The sequence below is a fragment of the Bos indicus x Bos taurus genome, chromosome 10, assembly GCF_003369695.1.
Source record: "Bos indicus x Bos taurus breed Angus x Brahman F1 hybrid chromosome 10, Bos_hybrid_MaternalHap_v2.0, whole genome shotgun sequence".
Taxonomy (NCBI): Eukaryota; Metazoa; Chordata; class Mammalia; order Artiodactyla; family Bovidae; genus Bos; species Bos indicus x Bos taurus.
This window is the reverse complement of record NC_040085.1, coordinates 47,111,725-47,134,517: the sequence shown is the minus strand read 5'-3', so window position 1 is coordinate 47,134,517 and position 22,793 is coordinate 47,111,725. Positions and strand designations below refer to the sequence as shown.

Sequence of the window (22,793 nt, the reverse complement as noted above, 5' to 3'; positions counted from 1 at the left end):
TTGGCCATTATTTCTTCAAAATATTTTCTACCCTTTTCTCTAGGAGGTAAAGAATCTGCCTACAATGCAGGAGACCTGGGTTCAATCGCTGGGTTGGGAACATCCCCTGGAGAAGGAAAAGGCTACCCACTACAGTATTGTGGCCTGGAGAATTCCATGGACTGTATAGTCCATGGGGTCGCAGAGTCAGACATGACTGAGCACTTTGACTTTTTACCACATTTGTGGATTTTTTGGCCATTATTTCTTCAAAATATTTTCTATCCTTTTCTCTTTGTTCTCTCGTAACACCTATGTTAGACTTTTTAGTATCTTCCTTTAGGTCTCGAAGGGCCAGTTTATTTTCTTTTAATTTTTTCTCTTTTTGTTAAATTGAATTATTTTTATTGATCTGTCATTGGATTCATTCATGCTTTACTCTGTCCATTCCTTTCTTCAGTTCAGTTCAGTCACTCAGTTGTGTCCGACTCTTTGCGACCCCATGAATCGCAGCACACCAGGCCTCCCTGTCCATCACCAACTCCTGGAGTTCACCCAAACTCATGTGCATCGACTTGGTAATGCCATCCAGACATCTCATGCTCTGTTGTCCCCTTCTCCTCCTGCCCGCAATCCCTTCCAGCATCAGGGTCTTCTCCAGTGAGTCGGCTCTTCACATCAGGTGGCCAAATATTGGAGTTTCAGCTTCAGCATCAGTCCTTCCAATGAACACCCAGGACTGGTCTCGTTTAGGATGGACTGCTTGCATCTCCTTGCAGTCCAAGGGACTCACAAGAGTCTTCTCCAGGACCACAGTTTAAAAGCATCAATTCTTCGGCACTCAGCTTTCTTCACAGTCCAACTCTCACACCCAAACATGATCACTGGAAAAAACGATAGCCTAGACTACATGGACCTTTGTTGGCAAAGTAATGCCTCTGCTTTTTAATATGCTATCTAGGTTGGTCATAACTTTCCTTCCAAGGAGTAAGCATCTTTTAATTTCATGGCTGCACTCACCATCTGCAGTGATTTTGGAGCCCCCAAAAATGAAGTCTGACACTGTTTCCCCATCTGTTTTCCATGAAGTAATGGGACCAGATGCCATGATCTTAGTTTTCTGAATGTTGAGCTTTAAGCCAACTTTTTCACTCTGCTCTTTCACTTTCATCAAGAGGCTCTTTAGTTCCTCTTCACTTTCTGCCATAAGGGTTGTATCATCTGCATATCTGAGGTTATTGATATTTCTCCTGGCAGTCTTGATTCCAGCTTGTGCTTCTTCCAGCCCAGCGTTTCTCATGATGTGCTCTGCATGTATGTTAAATAAGCAGGGTAACAATATACAGCCTTGACGTTCTTCTTTTCCTATTTGGAACCAGTCTGTTGTTCCATGTCCAGTTCTAACTGTTGCTTCCTGACCTGCATATAGGTTTCTCAAGAGGCAGGTCAGGTGGTCTGGTATTCTCATCTCTTTCAGAATTTTCCAGTTTGTTGTGATCCACACAGTCAAAGGCTTTGGCATAGTCAATAAAGCAGAAATAGATGTTTTTCTGGAACTCTCTTGCTTTTTTGATGATCCAGCGGATGTTGGCGATTTGATCTCTGGTTCCTCTGCCTTTTCTAAAACCAGTTTGAACATCAGGAAGTTCACGGTTCACATATTGCTGAAGCCTGGCTTGGAGAATTTTGAGCATTACTTTACTAGAATGTGAGATGAGTGCAATTGTGTGGTAGTTTGAGCATTCTTTGGCATTGCCTTTCTTTGGGATTGGAACGAAAACTGACCTTTTCCAGTCCTGTGGCCACTGCTGCGTTTTCCAAATTTGCTGGCATATTGAGTGCAACACTTTCACAGCATCATCTTTCAGGATTTGAAATAGCTCAACTGGAATTCCATCACCTCCACTAACTTTGTTTGTAGTGATGCTTCCTAAGGCCCACTTGACTTCACATTCCAGGATGTCTGGCTCTAGGTGAGTGATCACACCATCGTGATTATCTGGGTCGTGAAGATCTTTTTTGTACAGTTCTTCTGTGTATTCTTGCCACCTCTTCTTAATATCTTCTGCTTCTGTCAGATCCCTACCATTTCTGTCCTTTATCGAGCCCATCTTTGCATGAAATGTTCCCTTGGTATCTCTAATTTTCTTGAAGAGATCTCTAGTCTTTCCCATTCTGTTGTTTTCCTCTATTTCTTTGCATTGATTGCTGAGGAAGGCTTTCTTATCTCTCTTTGCTATTCTTTGGAACTCTGCATTCAGATGGATATATCTTTCCTTTTCTCCTTTGCTTTTTGCTTCTCTTCTTTTCACAGCTATTTGTAAGGCCTCCCCAGACAGCCATTTTCTTTTTTGCATTTCTTTTCCATGGGGATGGTCTTGATCCCTGTCTCCTGTATAATGTCATGAACCTCATTCCGTAGTTCATCAGGCACTCTCTCTATCAGATCTAGGCCCTTAAATCTATTTCTCACTTCCACTGTGTAATCATAAGGGATTTGATTTAGGTCATACCTGATGGTCTAGTGGTTTTCCCTACTTTCTTCAATTTAAGTCTGAATTTGGCAATAAGGAGTTCATGATCTGAGCCACAGTCAGCTCCCGGCCTTGTTTTTGCTGACTGTATAGAACTTCTCCATCTTTGGCTGCAAAGAATATAATCAGTCTGATTTTGGTGTTGACCATCTGGTGATGTCCATGTGTAGTCTTCTCTTGTGTTGTTGGAAGAGGATGTTTCCTATGACCAGTGCGTTCTCTTGGCAAAACTCTGTTAGCCTTTGCCCTGCTTCATTCCGTAGTCCATGGCCAAATTTGCCTGTTACTCCAGGTGTTTCTTGACTTCCTACTTTTGCATTCCATTCCCCTATAATGAAAAGGACGTCTTTTTTGGGTGTTAGTTCTAAAAGGTCTTGCAGGTCTTCATAGAACCGTTCAGCTTCTTCAGCATTACTGGTGGGGCATAGGCGTGGATCACCGTGACATTGAACGGTTTTCCTTGGAAATGAACAGAGATCATTCTGTCGTTTTTGAGATTGCATCCAAGTAGTGCATTTCGGACTCTTTTGTTGACCATGATGGCTACACCATTTCTTCTAAGGGATTCCTGCCTACAGTAGTAGATATAATGGTCATCTGAGTTAAATTCACCCATTCCAGTCCATTTTAGTGTGTCTAGAATGTCGACGTTCACTCTTGCCATCTCCCGTTTGACAGCTTCCAGTTTGCCTTGATTTATGGACCTAACATTCCAGGTTCCTATGCAGTATTGCTCTTTACAGCATCGGACCTTGCTTCTATCACCTGTTCCCTTTCTTAAACCCATCCAGAAATTGTTTTTAAAGATTTCAGATATTGTAATCTTTATTTCTAAACTTTTAATTTTTTTTGTATGTGTTTTCTGAGATTTCCAGTCTCTTCATTCATTAAGAGCATATGTCCTTTATTTCACTGGGTATAGTTATTTGATTTAATTTCCTTGTCTGAAAATTTCAGTATCTGGGTCATTTTGAAGTTGGCCTCTGTTCATTATCTTTTTCTTTGAGATTGAGTCACATGTCATTGTCAAGGAATTTTGGCTTGTTGTATAGATATTATGAATGTTATTTGTGGAAATATTGGTTTCTTTCATGCTCTTCCAAGGAGTTTTGATTTCTTTGTTTTATAGCCATTAATTGGATTAGACTCTCATAGTGAAAACTCTTTATCTTGCGTGAGATTGGCAGCTGCTTTTTGATTTGATTCTTTTAGCCTCAGCTGCAAAGTACCCTATGGATGTGTACATTAGGACTCAGCCAAAGAGTTGAGCAGAGACGTGCCCATGATTTGGGCCTCATCTTTTCTGGGAGTCTTTCGTTATTTCCTGGTGATTATGTTTGTCCTGTTCTGTCCTCTTTTCCTTCTATTCAGAAAGGTAGTGAGTTTTCTGTTGAAATTTTAGTTCCTGCAGGTTGTGGCTGCTGCTTGCCTCCAGTATAAAGCTTTAAAATGGGAAACTCACCTGAACTGAATTTTAGGGAAACTCATACAAAAGCTGTTAAAAGGAAAAATTCATTCTGGTCTCTTCTTCCAAGTTTATATTTCCATCCAAAAAGCAGCCAAGTTTTGTTCATTCTCTTGGTAGACCTGTTAGGTTTACTCTTAAGGTGGAGCCTTTAGGTAGTTTGTTTAATTTTTACATTTTTTCTGGGAATTTATAGTAGCTGTCTGTAGGAGCTTAGTGTATCATGTTGAAAGCTGAACTCACTTGTTCAGTTTTGAGATTACTTCTAGCATATTTGCAGTCTGCTTTAAAAAATAATACTTTAAAAATAATATTATTTTAGTAATTCTTGAAGAGCTACTTAGATTCTTACACGTCCCTCTTCTATATTGAATTTTTTTAACCCATCTTTAGTTACTGAATTCTTGATGACAGACTGTCACGTGAACACTCTGATTTTATATATTCCTTAACCACTTAGTAGACATTTGAATCGGAGAAGGTGATGGCACCCCACTCCAGTACTCTTGCCTTGAAAATCCCATGGGCAGAGGAGCCTGGTGGGCTGCAGTCCATGGGGTTGCAAAGAGTCGGACACGACTGAGCGATTTCCCTTTCACTTTTCACTTGCATGCATTGGAGAAGGAAATGGCAACCCACTCCAGTGTTCTCGCCTGGAGAATCCCAGGGACGGGGGAGCCTGGTGGGCTGCCGTCTATGGCGTCGCGAAGAGTCGGACACGACTGAGCGACTTCACTTTCACTTTTCACTTTCATGCATTGGAGAAAGAAATGGTAACCCACTCCAATGTTCTTGCCTGGAGAATCCCAGGGACGGGGGAGCCTGGTGGGCTGCCGTCTATGGGGTCGCACAGAGTCGGACACGACTGAAGCGACGCAGCGGCGGCAGCAGCAGCAGACATTTGAATGCAAATTGCCACACTTCTGCAAAGTACCAGAAGTACATAGAGATGAGCAAGGTATGTTCCTGTTTCAAAGTTTTATTGGTAGGATATTCATGAAAAACGGCTATCAATGTTGAAGACAAAATAAGTACAATTTGTTTTCTGAAGAAGTGTGATTAATTTTGACTTAGTTGATGGAAAATACTTCTCAGAGGAGGGGACATTTTATCTTAGACTGATTCAGAATTAGAAATTCAATAGGTGAGAGAAAAGGTAACAGAGTATTCTAGAACTAGGGAACAACAGGAGTAGAAAATGAATGTGTGACAAGTTATGGTATACTTGGGGAGTGATTAACGTCTTGGTGAGGCTGGAGAATTGAGTTTTCTGAGGGATATAGTATGTACAGAAGCTGCAAAAGGGAAATTGAGGCCTCTTTGAAGTATGCCATACTCAGGAGTGTGAGTGTTATTTCTGAGGCAATGGAGGATCATATTTGAAAAGTGAATGGATGTGATCCAGCTTATGTTTATAGCAAGGTAAGTGTGCTGGCAGTGTTAACTGTGGATTGGAATGGAACATAATAGGAGAATAGGCAGTATATAGGATCTGAACCAGAGCACTGTATATGTGAGAACAAGGGATAGTTACTCAAAATATTGCCAAGGTAGAAATTAATACAGTGAGTTACTGGTTAAGGGAATATGAAAGATGTGTTAGCTAATTTAAGAGAATCACTACACTTCTAACCACATTTGTAAATGTCTCAACATCATGCTGACTATGAAACTTCTGGGAATAGTTTTTATTTAGACTTCCTTTTGTAACAATATATTTTAGGCAGTGCTATAGTGAATACAAAATGATTTTTCAAAGGACATGTGATAAGTTCATTTCAGAGCTATGATATTTAATGTCTGTGTGTTGTTTAGTACCAAGCCTAATGAGAATTTAGGTTTCTCTATAACTTTTAAAATAATTTTTGTTCTTTGGGGTTAGTTGCTGTCTAGTTCATAGAGTCATTTACAGCCTAATTGATTCTTACTGTTATTTTCAAACTACTGTTCAATATAAATATTTAGAGTATTGGTTTTTATTATTGTCTAATTAAGAATGATAAGCTAATAAATAGGGAACCAGCTTCACCCCCACTTTTATGAAACTGATTGTTGTACTTGATACATTTATTTCTTCCACAAATGTTTGTTAGTGATTACTGTGTGTCAGGCATTGTTCCAGGCACCAAACATGAAACACTGAATAAAATAGACTACTCCTTTGTTTTCATGGAGCTGTCAGTGTACTGGGGGAAAAAACCCAGATTGTAATGTCCCTCCATAATAATGACATTTGAACAGAGAGACCTGAAGGAAATTCAGGGAACAGACCATTCAGATATCTGGGGAAGCATTTTATGAAGAGGAAAGAGCAAGTGGCAAGGCCCAAAGGAGAGAGCATGCTTGGTGTATTTGAGCAAAAACAGGGATCCATGTAGTTGAAGAAAAAGAGTGATCTAAGAGAATGAATAGTAAGAGATGAAGTCAGAGAGGTGGGAGGTGGAAACCATGAAACATTGTTGACCAGTGGATTTAATACTGAATGAGATGAGTAGGTTTTGAACATAGGATTGACAGAATTTGAGTTGTATTGAAAAGGTTGTTCTAGTTCCTGTGTAGAGAATACACACTGTTGCAGGGCCAAGAAGCAGGGGGACTTTTCAAGACACTGTTGCGGTGATACAGGTAGAGATGATGGTGACTCAGACTAAGATGATCATGTTAAAAATAGTGAGTCAGATTTTGGAACCGTTTACAAGGTAAATCTAATGGGATTGTATCGTTGAGGAACTGATAGGGACATTTTTGGCTGAGACTTATCCAGAGTTGGAGAAGAAGCATTTGGCATTTTTTGAGTATACTTCTTTTGTGCCTCTATGGAAGAAAATATCTGTTATTGTTGTTTAGGTGCAGGGCTTCATTGTTGAGACTACAGAGGAGTACCACAGTTGCTTCTCAGATGCACTGAGAGGGCCTTGTTTCCAGAAATTTGACAGCCAGCTAGTTGAGAGGAGGTTTGGAGATGGCTCATGATCTTTGTCAGGGTTAGAATGGCTCTTCAGACAATCAGAGCAAATCCTCAGTATACCACGTCACTAGATAGTTCTAAAGGTGGTACAAAATACCTGCTTGCTCCCGGAAAACTGAAGTTTCTTTCACTCCCTGGGCATTCAGTTCAGTTCAGTCACTCAGTCGTGTCCGACTCTTTGCGACCCCATGAATCGCAGCACGCCAGGCCTCCCTGTCCGTCCATCGAGTCAGTGATGCCATCCAGCCATCTCATCCTCTGTCGTCCCCTTCTCCTCCTGCCCCCAATCTCTCCCAGCATCAGATCATTTCCAATGAGTCAGTTCTTTGCATGAGGTGGCCAAAGTACTGGAGTTTCAGCTTTAGCATCATTCCTTCCAAAGAAATCCCAGGACTGATCTCCTTTAGAATGGACTGGTTGGATCTCCTTGCAGTCCAAGGGACTCTCAAGAGTCTTCTCCAACACCACAGTTCAAAAGCATCAATTCTTCGGCACTCAGCTTTCTTCACAGTCCGACTCTCACATCCATACATGACCACTGGAAAAACCATAGCCTTGACTAGACGGACCTTTGTTGGCAAAGTAATGTCTCTGCTTTTGAATATGCTATCTAGGTTGGTCATCACTTTCCTTCCAAGGAGTAAGCGTCTTTTAATTTCATGGCTGTAGTCACCATCTGCAGTGGTCCCATCACTTCATGGGAAATAGATGGGCAAACAGTGGAAACACTGTCAGACTTTATTTTTTTGGGCTCCCTGGGCATTAGGCAGTTTTTTATTTTTCCTAAACAGATAGATCTGCCTTTTGATCGTCTCCCTTTTTCCTTTTGATCTACTCTTACGTCATTGATTAAATCGCTGTTAATGTCCTGTTTAATTGTATATTTACAGGATATTTATATAGAATGATGTGGCTAGTAAAAATAGCATAGCAAAAATCACTATTTGGAAGTTATTTTCAAAATAAGTCATTTTATTGAAATCAGTCATGCTTAATTATCTTTGAAGGCAATGGCAACCCACTCCAGTACTCTTGCCTGGAAAATCCCATGGATGGAAGAGCCTGGTTGGCTGCAGTCCAAGGGGTCGTGAAGAGTTGGACACGACTGAGCAACTTCACTGTCACTTTTCACTTTCATGCATTGGAGAAGGAAATGGCAACCCACTCCAGTGTTCTTGCCTGGAGAATCCCAGGGACGGGGGAGCCTGGTGGGCTGCCATCTATGGGGTCACACAGAGTCGGACACGACTGAAGTGACTTAGCAGCAGTAGCAGTGTACTTTGGCACTAGAATATCCCTACTTGTAAATCTTTGTTCTCATCAATACCAAACAAAAATTCTGATTAAATTTTAAAGATGAGCTAAAAAGATCATTCCTTCAAATCTTTTTACTGATCTTATTTTCTTGCATGTTTTATTAATTTTTGGCTGTGCTTGGGTCTTCGTTGCTGCATGGGCTTTTCTCTAGTTCCAGCAAGTAGAGGCTACTCTAACTGTAGTGCACCAGCTTCTCATTGCAGTGGCTTCTCTTATTGTGGAGCACAGGCTCTAGAGCACACAGGCTTCAGTAGTTGTGGCGAATGGGCACAGTAGTTGCAATTCCTGCGCTCTGGAGCACAGGAAGGTTCAGAGCTCTCCAGCACAGCCTGGAGCACAGGCTCAATAGTTGTGGCTTATGGGCTTAATTGCTCCTTGGCCTGTGGGATCTTCCTGAATCAAAGATCAAACCCATGTCTCCTGCATTGGTGGGTGAATTTTTTACCACTGAGCCACCAGGGAAGCCCTCTTGCATACTTTAAAAAGAATCAAACTTTCTAATTTGACAATTCATTGTACAGAAGCTTAAGTTTTTATTAGTAAAATAAAAGCTTCTGTAAGCCATGTGTATGCCTATGAAGCAGAAGGTCTTCTCTAAATATCTTTACAATTTCTACATTTCCATAGCTTTTCTATCTTATTTGTTTTTCATGCATTTGTAGCATAAAATCAAAGGATTTGCTTTTATATTCTAGTTGTTTCTGTTTCACAGTTTCTGGACAAGCATATCAGTAGATTTACTTCACAAGTATCTAAAATTTGAAAAAATATAATGAAAAATGATGGTAGGTTTTTAAGTGTATATTATTTTACATTTGATTGCAGCCTTTGAGTCTCATCTAAAGGAATATCATTACTCTGCAGATAAAATTGAGTGAAGAAACTACTGAACAGATGCATCCATGGCTTCGGTTATCTGACATAGCTATCTCTAGTCAGGTTTCTTTTATCAGATCATCTATTGAATCACCCTATAGCAGATGGCAATCCTACAAAAGTATATTATCTTTTCCTTATTTATAACAGTGTTGGCATTTGGTATTTTTGAAGTACATTTTATTTGCTAGAATAAAAACTTGATTTCAAGGCTACTAAAGCTCTGTGTGTGTGTGACGGAGACAGAAAAGTATACAGTCATCCCCTGTGCCCTTCCTCCCAACTTTATATATGTCCCTTTTCCACAAGGATTAGCTCTCTGGCATAATACCAGGCCAAGTGGCTGTGTTGCCTTCTTATAGCTTTGCTGCAGGGATATTCTTTGTATTGCACTCCTTTCCCTTTCAGTCCTCTGCTCACTAGACTCCCCACCAGTACCTGAAATCTTTTCCAGGTCTAGACCTGTTTCTCCCTTTACCCTCCTTGTAGTCTAGGGTGGCAGAGTCTAGGTGGTGTAGGTCTGGTGGTGGCAGGTGGGAGAGAAGGAGCTGGTCAGCAGCTCTACTTGTCATTCACCTCTTTTACCTCCAGGCATTTCTTGTCTGAGCCTCACTAAGCCTTGAATAATGCATTATATACACAAACTATGTACTGTTTGAGCCTCTGGGGGCCCAGATGGGATGGGAAACAGGCATATAAGGTATAAAACAAGTCACTAATTAAAAAAAACTCGTTTCCAGTTTTTGCTCATTGTTAAAAACCTAGAGAAGTCTTTAATACTCTGTGCTAGGCAAATGAAAGGAGTGGGATAGAAGCTGTTGACATAAGTTTATATTGACTCAAGAAAGGGGATACTTTCAGTCGAAAATGGTGGTGGAGTGGAGAAGAAGCAAGCAGACTAGTATCTGAATCCTTCATAGAAAAGAAATTAACACTAGATGTTTTACTTTCTCCTTATGAGTCTTGCTCTCTGACATCTCAAAACTTTGGTTACACCTTTTATTCCTTCTTCACGTTCCCAGGCCAGAAGGCCCAGGCCCACTTCTTAGGGAAGTGCCTGTATGTATAGTAATTTATGATTTGCTTTCAATTATTTTTTGTATTGAATGTTTTACAAAAGAAGGAAGCAGATTGTTTCATTTAATTCACAAACCAGTATTTTTAGATACTGGGTCTAAAATGTAATGTTTGCTCTTTACTGGAAAATACTAAATAAAATAGTATGCCTTTTATATTGAGACACATGAAGTCAAAATATATTTTGGATTTTAATTGGTTCCATTCAGAAAAGCAGGTACTTAGATTCTGTATATAAAAGATAAAAAAAAAGAAAAGGGTCATTTAAATCTCTGCATTAGTTAAGTTATTGGTTAATCTTTTTAATTTTGTTGAATAGAAATAGAATAAGTTAATTAGAAAGTTAAGCAAAACTCAGAAGTGTTTCTCCTTAATTATTGCTAAATTTTCTGTTGGATCTACCATTTTAATCTGTCCATTGAGGCACTAACATATCAGAATTTGTTGAATTGGCATGTGTAGGCTAGAAATAGGAAGGAAAGAAAAATACATGGCAATGGTGGTTCAGGCATATCTTAATAGAAATGTTTCCCTTCTAATTACTGTATTGCAACTATGGTGTATTTTCTTGTTGATAAATAATTTTTCAAATTGTGATCAATTTCTCTATTGTTTGTTTTCTGTGTTTAATTTCTTTGTTCCTGGTTACCTTGGTCTTATGGCTGATGCTTTGGAAAGTTTATTATTCCTGTTATATTTCAGTTTGTACAACTGTTGTCTTCAGCAGAAAGGAGTCATTGTGCTAAAGGATGACTCTTGCTTTGTCAGTGCCAGCCACGACCTTCTTCTACTCAGAGTCTGGATACATTTAACAATAAAGCTACAGAGCTCTAAGTTTAAACCCTAGTCAATCCTTTAAATTCTATAGCATCTTTTGAGTCCCCTACATGTTTAGTATCACTGGTATGTAGTACTCATTAGTTTGTGGCTTAATTAATTACCATTTTGTTTAATCTTTGCTCTTCTTATATGTTGAGTAAGTAGTTAGTGTCACATGATGAAAATTAAGTATGTGTTTTTCTCAAAATCTTACTTATGACTTTAACATTTTGTCTGAGATATTTTCAATAGCAGGCACCTATTTTTCCTATTTTTTAAAAATAAATGTATTGAAAATAACACATAGCCCTCGTATTTAATTGTTTGATATAAGACAGTTCAGGATCATAAAATGAATTATTTTCATTAGAATAGGATCATCAAAATAAGTTTGTCTTAAATGTTCTAAATGTTCATTGAGAATCATCCCACCTCCAGGCCCACCATTCTGTTTTCTGTTTCTATGGATTTGTCTGCTCTAGGTATCTTATGTAAGTGAAACCAAACTGTATTTGTCCTTTTGTGATTGGCTTATTTCACTTAACACAATGTCCTCAGGTTATAGCATGTGTAAGGATTTCCTTTCTTTTAAAAACTGAATAATATTATATTGTATGTATATACCACATTTTGTTGAACTTGCTTCCACATTTTGGCTATTATAAATAATGCTCTTATGAGTTATGGGTGTACAAATATTTGAGAACCTGTTTTTAGGAACCAATTTACGTTCACATTTTACTTTTGCTATATGATATTTTAAAAATCGTAACACATATAGAAAAAAGTCACAAATGGAAAGTATGATCTTTTTAAATAAAACTTCTCCTAAAGTTATATGCAATTTCATAAGTAGTTTTATATTAATGGAATTTATAGATCAGTAGTAGTCTTTGTCTTAGACTGAGTCTGATTGGAACCGTATCTAAAATGTTTGAAAAACAGATCACAGATAAATGGATACTGAAGAGATGGTAACAGTGTGTTTTCACATGGTATTCTTGTATTCTTTATTCTTGTATTCTTATATCAAGAATATTCTTTACATGAACTTGTAGAATCTTTTTTAAATCTAGAATTTTAATGAGAATTCTCCAAGAATGAACAGGACACTTTTTTTTTTCCTCCTACATGTAGTCTGTATGTTTTCAAAGCTTCTTTTTCATTTGAAATTGTGTCTGATGTGCTATTTGTAGTAGTACCCATCTTTTCTCTATACTGCTTTTGATGTAGGAAGTACAGAATCATAAAAACAATAAAGTAGGGTCCTATTACATGAATTAGTGATTAGTGTATTCCACTTTGGGTACTGACTTCCTTTCCTTCCTGTTGTCACCTAGTACTTAAATGACAGTTTTGTCCGTATGAGAGAGCCTTGGGGCTTGTGGCTAGTTACGGGAGAATTTGTAGTATTTAACTTACTTCAGACCACTTCTCACCTAAATCACAGAAGACATCAAGGATTTTTTTTTTTTTTTTTTAAGAAAAAGAGGTTCTGAACTTAATAAAAAGCTGTCTTTGTAACATCTAGAGTTTCTCATGCAAGAATGAAGCAAAAAAAAGCCAAGCATTTGTATTTCACCATAGAAAGAAGGTCAGAAAGGATTGGGAAAGTGTCAAGGATAAGAAAGACTGTTCTCAAAACAGACAAGGGATAAATGGCTAGATTGAGAGATCTCCAACTCTTTCAGCTTTTTCTGGAGGTTGGTTGGAAGATGAAAATAATGGCACCAAAACTTCAGAAGTTCTATTAAGGAAAACAGTGAATTGTTCGGTTGTTCATGGTAACTTATCCTTCTCACATTGAGTTTTCCTTTGCACTTTCCCTGAGAATGGATCTACTCATTTAGGATCAGATTTTCGGGGAGATTTTGTTAGGATAAGTTGTCACATCATTTTAATATCATTAATGTTGATATGATATGGTTTGATATAGCTTGATTCAGTTTGATATCTTCTACTCAGTGCTTTGGTAGAAACCAGTTTATTAACTTGAACAATTGTTTAACTTGGTTCATTTTCTAACCTTTATTGACTTCATATTTTCATGGAGGCAGTACTAAACTTTGAAAGTGAGATTTCATCTACTCTTAGAATGGGTGCAGACACAGGTGGAGAGGCCTAGATTATCCTTTGTTTGAAAGTGTCCAAAGACCTACATTGGATCTAAAATTCTGCAGTGTATATAAAGCTGTATGTGTGAGTGTGTATGTGCGTGCGTGCTTAGTCACTCAGTCGTGTCCAACTCTGCTACCTCATGGACAGTATAGCCCTCTAGGCTCCTCTGTCCATGGGATTCTCCAGGCAAGACCACTGAAGTGAATTGCCATTCCTATCTCCAGGAGATCTTCCCAACCCAGGGATTGAACTTGGGTCTCTTGCATTGCAGGCGGATTCTTTACCATTTGATCCACCAGGGAAGCTTTAGAGCATTGAATACAGCAGTGATAAAGATACTCCTAAATGACTTATTTCTGCAGATTTCTGAGACAGAGATTGATACACAGACAGTTCCAATCAAATGCAGATACCACTCACTGAATTGTAGTCTCTGCTGTACCAAACAAAACCCATCATAGTATCCTCTTGAATTTATGTTGTGTACTTTGTTCTCTCCTTAGGTATGGATGAAAGAGGAGGTACGACATCTTGGGGAACAAGTGGTCAACCAAGTCCTTCTTACGACTCATCTAGAGTAAGTTTGCTCATTAACCCTTGATTGAAACTATAAAGATAATTTGGCAGAATAAGTAAGTTCTTTCATATATGAATTCTATATCTTAAGAAAAGTGAAGATTATCTTATTTTATGGGAGTATATTAAAATACCCAGTACCTTCACAGTAGCTTTACTTCTTTCCATTAACTGTCACACTTGGGAGTTTATTTTGTCTCCTACAAAGAAAGAATTATTTTTGGTGTTATTCTATACGTTAACTACTTATAATACTTTTACTAAAGTTGGAAGAGCTTGGAATGCCTCACTAAGTAGTCTCCAAACATTATCATTTTTCTTCTTGTATTTATTTGCTTTGAGAGCTCTCAAAGTACCAATTTTAGACCAAATTAACGTTCTACACAATGAAAGGGTAAAAGGTTAGAGCCTTTTCCAACAATTAAGATAAACCCAAAAAAAATCCCCCAGAACTTCAAAAGATGAGACTGAGAGATTGAAAAGTAGACCAAAGAGTTGACAGTAAAATTAAGTGCTATGCTCCCAGATTCCGTAGTAAATTGCTGAGGTTAAGAGATACCTTTTCTGAAGAGTCATACTTTGAAAAATGATGAACTGTTCATTTCCCTCAGAATTAACCTAGAAAAAATAGACAAGCACAAAATTTATGGGTACTTAACTCCAGAAGTAGATTGGTATAAATGGAAAATAACCTGAATAATGTGATTGGAATTCATAGACTCCATATGGGTTATACTGTTTTGCATTGAAAAATGCTAAATGAAAATACTTATTAAAGTATGTGGTTTTACTGTTTTATTTGGCTGTAAATGTTTAATTTATCTTAAATACTTTGTAGAAGAACTGGAATATCCCAAGTGGAATCCAAATAACTAGACAGAGAGAGAGAGAGACTGTTGAACATGGGTTTTAGTGTTTCTTTTTCTGGAATCAGTGCTTCGAAAGCTGGGTTGTGGTGTAAACAGCACTGTTCTGGGTATCATAGGATCTACTACTGACTCTGCTTTGAACTTGCTGTTTAATCTTAGACATGGATAAACTGGCTGATGTCCCAATTTCCTTCCACCTCTAAAAGTTTTTTTTATTTTTTGAGTAATACTGTGAATTTGAAATATAAGTTCCCTATTTTGATTTTGAAGTAGGAATTTTATATATGGGAGGACACAGTACTACTTGTTAATTAATATTGGATTATTTTCTTTCTAAGCCTTGAGTTGCTGTGTGATAACATGTTATTTCTTAATATGCATTAAATGGTGCCTTTGTACCTTACTTCACTTTCAAAAGCTTTCTGCTGCTGCTGCTAAGTCATGTCAGTCGTGTCCGACTCTGTGCGACCCCATAGATGGCAGCCCACCAGGCTCCCGTCCCTGGGATTCTCCAGGCAGGAACACTGGAGTGGGTTGCCATTTCCTTCTCCAATGCATGAAAGTGAAAAGTGAAAGTGAAGTCATTCAGTCGTGTCCGACTCTTAGTGACCCCATGGACTGCAGCCTTCCAGGCTCCTCCGCCCATGGGATTTTCCAGGCAAGAGTACTGGAGTGGGTCACCAGAGTACAAATAGAATTCTAAGAGAAGAGACCTTAATAATATATCCAAACATTTATGTATTTTATCCTCCTGAAATTAAGTTTTCCTTTAGAGATGTACTTCAAAGCAAATCTTGCTTTTCTTTTTGCTGTTTGATCTGTAGGTCAAATTGAAATGCTGTTTTTTACTCTTAATTTTTTTCCAATGTATGTTATGTACAGTGAAAAGTTACATTGATTTTTATAGTAGTTTTCTATTATAAAAATCCACATTAATCTCAAGATACCCTGTAGAACCACACATACACACATATTACACACACATTTTTTTTTCCCTACTGATCTGCTGAGTGATCAGATAAAGCAGGGATTTACTACCCTTCTTTCTTTTTGTTCCTGGTAAAATCTACTCTTCCAGTAACTTTCTTCTATTTATCCTAGTCATGATTCTGAGTTAGTCAAGATGTTGAATTTTATTTATAATTTCAAAACATTTATCTATCTCCTGAACTCTTCTCACCAAGGAGAGTGACATTTATGGTTATCTTTGCAACTGCCTTCAACACTCCTTTTTAAGAGTATTTTCAACTTTTTGAGTTTTACTATTAAATGTTTTCCACCATCTTGACCATGTTTTTATTAATCATAAGTATAGATGAATATAAGTTTGTTAATAGAAATTTCAGTTGAACAAAATACTTAATTCTTCAGAATATTTTAATAGGTTGAGTTTTTATTTTCTATTTTTTTTTAAATTTTATTTTATTTTTAAACTTTACAATATTGTATTAGTTTTGCCAAATATCGAAATGAATCAATAGGTTGACTTTTTAAAATTTAGAAATACATAATGACTTTGGCTAAAAGCTAGTTTTGACACATTGTAAGTAAAATTAGCAAGTCAGTTTAAACTTTTATGAAATATTAGGTACCTTTGTAGAAATTATATAAATGAGATTTTTTAGACTTTACCAAATTGTATAAGTAACACATTTCCTTCATAAAAAGTTGCATCGTTTAAATAAACAATTTGATTTTACATTACTGATGGAAAAAAATTTTAATTTTACTTTTTGTGATAAATTGTGATAAAAAGGTTTGTAAAAATGGCAGAATGAGTAGTTTGGTGGAGTTGTGAAGCATATGCTTTTAATTTAGATGGATTCAACTATCTGAGTTGCTGTTTTCCTCCCTCTCCCACTATGAAAACTATAAGGAAGAAACAATTTTTTGCAGTACTGTAAAACAGCATTTGGCACCTGAAAGCTATTAATACTGTATTACTATGGAGAAGGAAATGGCAACCCACTCTAGTATTCTTGCCTGGAGAACCCCAGGGACGGGGGAGCCTGGTGGGCTGCCGTCTATAGGATCGCACAGAGTCGGATACGACTGAAGTAACTTAGCAGCACTATGCATTTTAGGCTACAAGATTGGCTATGCAAAATTTCATGAAGGTTGAGCTCAATATTTATTTAACAACTTTCCTAAGGAGAATTTTTGCTGTTTATACTTTTTGCCTAATAGGTCTTGACTTTAATTCTAATGAAGATACCATTCTGCTCCAGTAAACTTGATGCATGAGTTCCACTGGCATTGTATGGTTAAGAGGCCACAAGCTTCTTATCCTGTGTTAGCCTTATGCCTGTTCTTTCAGAAGTAAGAAAGGTCACTGCAGTAAAGCTCTTTCTGGTGTGTCTGCCCTGTTTTTTGCCAAATCCACCAGAAAAGTAGCCTCATAGGGTACAAGTGATTGGTTGAGTTTCTGGTTATCAAAACTACCCACTGCACATCATTCACTGCAGAGTTTTTGTTAAGCAGACACAGAAATAAACACCATGCCTAATAATGGTTATGGAGGAAATGGTAGACATTTCTTAGGAAATGTGAAGATGGGACAGAACATGTTTGAGACATTTGAAGGGAAGTAACACAATATTTGTGGTATCTCTCTCAGCCTCCTCTGTCTTTATTAGAGTTCTGGTTTCTACACTGTTGACCTACTCCCCACCTGTGCAGAACAAAAACATGCACGTGAACAGATAAAAGCATGAAGATGATTGAATAGCACTTCTAGTTTCAAAAATTTGTGAAGGTGTGATTGAATTTAAAGCACCAGAGACTGAAAGGAGTGATTAATCTCAGTTCATGGGCAGAGGTATAATGAATGAGTTTGTCCGTTCCCTCCCTTATTTTTTATCCTTTCCTGCAAATGAATGTTTTCTATATTTGATATTTCTAACCAGGTATAAAGGCCAGAGAATATTATGATTTTTCTTACTTTCTACAGTGTTAATGATTTATTCTAGTTTCAGATTTTTCCCCTCTTCTTTGAAGGCAATGATTAAGAGCACATACTCAGGAGCCAGACTGCCTGGGTATGAGTCCCAGCTCTGCCACTTACTGAATGTGTGATTCTGGGCCAGTTACTTAAATTCACTGTACCTCAGTTTACTCATCTGTGAAAGGGGAATAATAATAATTACTCTATAAGGTAATTGTTGTGAGAATTAAAAGAGATACACATACAACAAGAGGTGCTTAGATCAGTAGAGTGCTTAGATCAGTGTCTGGTACATAGTGAGTGTTCTGTAAGTGTTGACTCTTAATTATATATATCAAAATTTATCAACTAGATCTATTTGTAACAAACATTTAAATGAATGAATACATTTGCAGATATGCTGTATTGTAAGTGTAATGAATTGTTTTCTGATTTGACAGTAAGAATTGTTTTCTGATTCAGTCATGCTTAATTACTTTTACTTCCTTTAGATTTGTAAAGGATTTAAAATTGATTTCCTTTCCCTTTCAATTTCTTTCTTGAGAAAGCAGAAATCTTCTGTCAAGCTTTGATAGAAAAGTTTGTCTTTCTAATACTTTATACATAATGAATGCTCTATATGTTTCCTGAACATAATCAAATTAAAAAAGAATCATTAGATATACTAATGATTGTGTTTGAAGATCTTCCCCCTTGGAGGGGAAAGAACCAAAATTGATCTAAGCTTGAAGTACAGGGTTGTATTAATTAATGGTAATAGACTTTTCTTCTGTGCTTATTAATTATTGCTCTAATTGATGACACTACTTAGTGAAGTATTTTATTTAAGATCACAGCCTCTAAAGAGTTGTACTCCATGACTCTGGGCAAATTACATAACCTCTTTGTGGTTCAGGTCTTTAATGTCTGTAATTATGGTAATCTTACACATACTTTGTAGGATTTTGGAAGAGATGGAATGCAATAATAGCTATGAAGTACTTCATTTATTGATAGAATAAATGAAAGCTACTATTATTATCAGCATTATTATTTTCTCAAGGTATCTAATATTTCATTATGTGTTTTTGTGCTTATATTTCCTCATGTACAAATTCTGTTTCAAAATGTTTGATCATTTTAATTTATGGAAATTCCAAAGGACCATGTCATCTTGGTTTTCCTGCCATCTTAAGCTCTGCTACCCAACCTAGACTGAGCTCAGAATGCTATTGTACCATTGGAGTTTATATCCTGTCTAGGGGTTATGAGAGGGCTCATAAGAAAAAGAAGTCTTTTGCTGATACTCTTTCCTAAGATATAGAGTTTGCATTCCTCAATTTAAAAGGTATGAGTTCACTGATAGGTCACTACTAATAGAAGTTATATTTATAGGTACCATCAATGACCAAGAGCTGGCTGTTTAATCATGAGTATTTTCAAATTACATATAATCCATCATGGTGGTTGTTTTGGAAAAGAAACACCATTCAACTGAGTAGAGTTTGTGTGCTTATTTTTTTCTAATTGCTAAATTTCTACCATGGTGTTACTTTCTCTTTATAATGTGGTTTGCAGAATGAAATATTTGTGTGTGTTGCTCTTTTTTTCCCTCCCCATTTTGCAATATCAATATAGAATTTTCAAAACTGGAAAGTGTGTTCGTTATCTATATCCAGTCTTTTTATTTCCTAAATGAGGAAACTAACAGAATTTGAGATTTGGCTAGGTTGAGATGTGTGCTGCTGATACAAAATACACACGAGATTTGGCTAGAAACATTGCCTAATTAATGATAGATCCTGGCCTAGAACTCACATATTCTAAATTCTATGCTAGTGTTTTTGACCCCCTTAGTATTCCCAGCTCAAAGAATTTTCTAAAATTTTCGGCCGTATAATAAAAGAATGGGAGAAGAGAGAGGGCAAAGGTGAAAAAAGAAGAGCATCTGCAAGTGATATCTCTAAAGAAGACATTGGACATGATTTGCTTTAAAAAAAAGAATTGCCTAGCAAGTATAGTGTTTTGTAAGACAGAATAGTGTAGAATTTAAGAGCTTGATGTCTGTGCTCTGTTTCTGGCACTCCTGTTTGTTAGCTATATGACTCTAATCATGTTACTTCTCTTTGCCTCGAACCAGTTTTTCTTTTTTTCATTGGTAGGGGGGATGGGGTGGGGTGGATACTAATAATAACTACCTTACTGCAGTTCCGGACTTAGACCTATTAGTGGAGAAGGGGAAAACCAGTTATGTGGTGATGAGTTGGCTTTAAAATACTTAGTTTAGCTAAGCTGCTGTATATGACTCAGCGCAAAATAATGTCAGGAACTTTCTGTTGAAGGATAAATAGTTGGTATGTTTTGAGGTCTTTCATTGTAATACATATTGTGGCTTGTGCTACCTGTTGCTGTGAAGGGATATGAGGGTTCAGTTTATTTAAAAAGCACCATCAGTGGTCATTTCTCAGATCACTTGTTAGGAAAATACATGGATGGCAGCTTGACTGACCAGATCAGGTATTAATAGAAAATGAAAATATTAGGGTACAAAGATTCAGAGGTTGTTCTAGATTTCTGAGCATCATACACAAATCCATCGATTGGGTACTTGGGTTAAGGGAAGCAAAAATAACTAAAAATTCAACTAGAATAAACACAGAGCTTTCAGATTCTATGGACACTAAAATGAGTCCATAAGGTTATCTGTATTCGTTTAATGTTACTTCTCTAACGACTTCTGAACTGTGCTAGATGTGGCTAAAGGGATCTTAATTTTCCTTAGTGGTCTCTCCATTGTTAGCAGGTATTCAATCTCTGTTTCTTCATATATATGGAATAGCTTGACTAAGAGCCACTCTAAAGTTCGATGGGTAGCAAGTTAGAGTCCCCTCATATGCTCTCTGTCCAAAAAAAAAAAAAAAAACAGACCAAAAAATAGAGGTAATTCTGACCCCAGAAAGGGTTATACTGGGTGAAGTTTTGAGAGAACTTGGTGTGTAGTTAATTTACATTTGACAGTAGAGGCCTTGGGAATATCTAGGAGTAGAGAGAACATGTTTTCTTCTCCCACTAGAGCACAGTGGCATGAGAGTTACGCTTGTAAATAAGGATGACAGTGTTGTCTGCCTGCTTTTTTGGAATTTGCATTTACTGTGGTTCCCTAGTTTTACCATGCTGAGATTAGTGGATGCACTGCTTTTTTTTAATGTCCTAAGTGAATGGATGTGTATCTTAGAGTTCAGGAAATATGATTAGTTATACAAGTAATATTTATTTTAAGTAAACTGTAGAACTTTAACTCTTTAAGGCCACAGTGAGAAGCTTTAATTAGGCAATGAATAACTAATTACCAAGGTAATTTCATTGATTACCATGAGATACAGGAGAGGGAGAAATTACTTTGGGTGGTCAGGAAAGACTTATTAGAATAGGAAATGTTTGAATAGAATACTGTAGGAGAAACAGTACTTGTGCAAATAAGGTGAAAAGGAAGACAACTTTTTGGAAATATAGAATGATGACACCACAAGTTACAGAGGCACCAAAATCACAAATGCAATAAATACCAAATAACCCCTTGCTTTGTAGGTGATTAGTATGATAAGGCAGATAACCTTTCTGTAGAAGAAATAAAGTCTATCCTTTGGGGAATAGAGAGCCAATTAAATATAGACTTTGACATGGGAAATGGCAGAAAGGGTTTTATGAAGATCAATACATTGGGTATGAAGGATGGATTCAGAGTGAAAAAGTGACAAGAGATTGGATGATCTGATTCGATGTTACTACACAGGCTCACTTGTAATGAAATAAGACTTATGTCGAGATAATAGGATTAAGATCACAAAATAATTGAAAGAGAAGAGATGTCACAAAGGAAAAGGAAACTGGCACAGTTAGTGACTGAGAAAGATACAAAATCATGTAGACTCACTCCCCCCCCAGAGAACGATGACTCCTGAATTAAACTCCATGTGTTTTATTTAGGTTTTGACAAGTTAGCTGTGGTTGTGTTATACCACTACTAGATTGTTTGATTTTGATAAATAGCTTCCCTTATAAATGGGAAAACCTAGTTGTGTAAATAAAAAAATACTTTTTTCTCATTGTCCCCCATTTGTCAGTATTGATGGGTAATGAAGTTTTCTCCCTTAGAACACATATTTTTTCTAGATTGTTTTCTGTTTGCAATTGTTTTTATTTTTGAACGGGAAAATGATATAGGTTTTATAGCTACTATGAGATCAAATGCAATAATTAGAAAGGACACACAAATTTTGAAATAGTATTTTATGCCTCTTGATCTCAGGTACAAAACACGAGATGAAGCAGTTAAATAGCAAAGCAAGACAGGAGGGACAGAGAATTAAAGTAAGTGTTTTCTATATATTGCCTCTATGTTCCCATTAATTTGTTTTGTTATGTAACTGCTCCTTCTGAATGTTCTGAACATGAAGAAAACTATGGGTGAGAAAAAGGTGTGTCTTAAAGTTAGGTTCAGATAAACCCATGAGAGAAAGTTTTGTTTGTTACTTGTGGTCTTATTCAAAACAATACCTCCCTGTAAATTATAATCTTAATGTTTTTGGTTAAGGAAAAAAATTGAATTGAGATGAGACACACTCCTTTAAATTTCTTGCTAGTGGATATTTAAAGTGAGAGAAATCACATAGCTATCAGATTGTCTACTTTTCCATTTTTAAGCTAGTCAGACCTTCTGTTTTTTCAGTTTAGCTATTCTTCCAGGAACAGTGTCTGTTGAGATGTTCTACCATAGATCTTGTGGGCTAGCAGGTCAGTTTTTCACCTCATTGTGAGTTTCATTTAATTTTGTTTGTCTATGAAATAACATCTTTATCAGGATTGATCTTTACAATTCTCTCTCTTTTTTTATCCCAGTGTTGTCTTTAAAGTTAACAAATGGGAGTCAAAGCAAGTTAATCTTTGAATCTCTTCTTTGTCCCTTTTTGTAATTTTTTAGACAGATTTTTACTTATTTTCTGTAAATTTAGATGTTTCTTATTCATGAAAAAATAATGGAGGGTAGATTCTGGCAGGATACATCTTTAGGTGTGCTTAGCCTGTTTTAATTAATAACAATATTTACAATACCATTTGCCACTGTATGGTTTAAAACCTTTCACATATTACCTTTTGTAAGCTTCATACCAGCTCATCAAGAAACCATTGGAAAAGTCATCATTTTAGAAGTGAAGAAACGGGGGGTCAGAGAAGGTAGATAGCTAACCAAATATTAAGCACCCAAGACTAG

The 22,793-nt window shown here is 36.9% G+C and overlaps 1 protein-coding gene across 6 annotated transcripts in view; it reads left to right on the top strand.

Annotated features, from left to right (window-relative positions):
* Positions 1-22,793, top strand: part of TCF12 (transcription factor 12) — a 393,213-nt gene that overhangs the window by 134,620 nt on the left and 235,800 nt on the right. For 5 of the 6 annotated variants that reach the window (XM_027553905.1, XM_027553908.1, XM_027553913.1 and 2 more), the window contains exon 4: positions 13,657-13,730. In XM_027553905.1, coding sequence (XP_027409706.1) covers positions 13,657-13,730 — 74 coding nt within the window. Of the gene's footprint in view, positions 1-13,656; positions 13,731-21,830; positions 21,893-22,793 lie in introns of all 6 variants that reach the window. The other variant, XM_027553909.1, reaches the window with a different exon arrangement.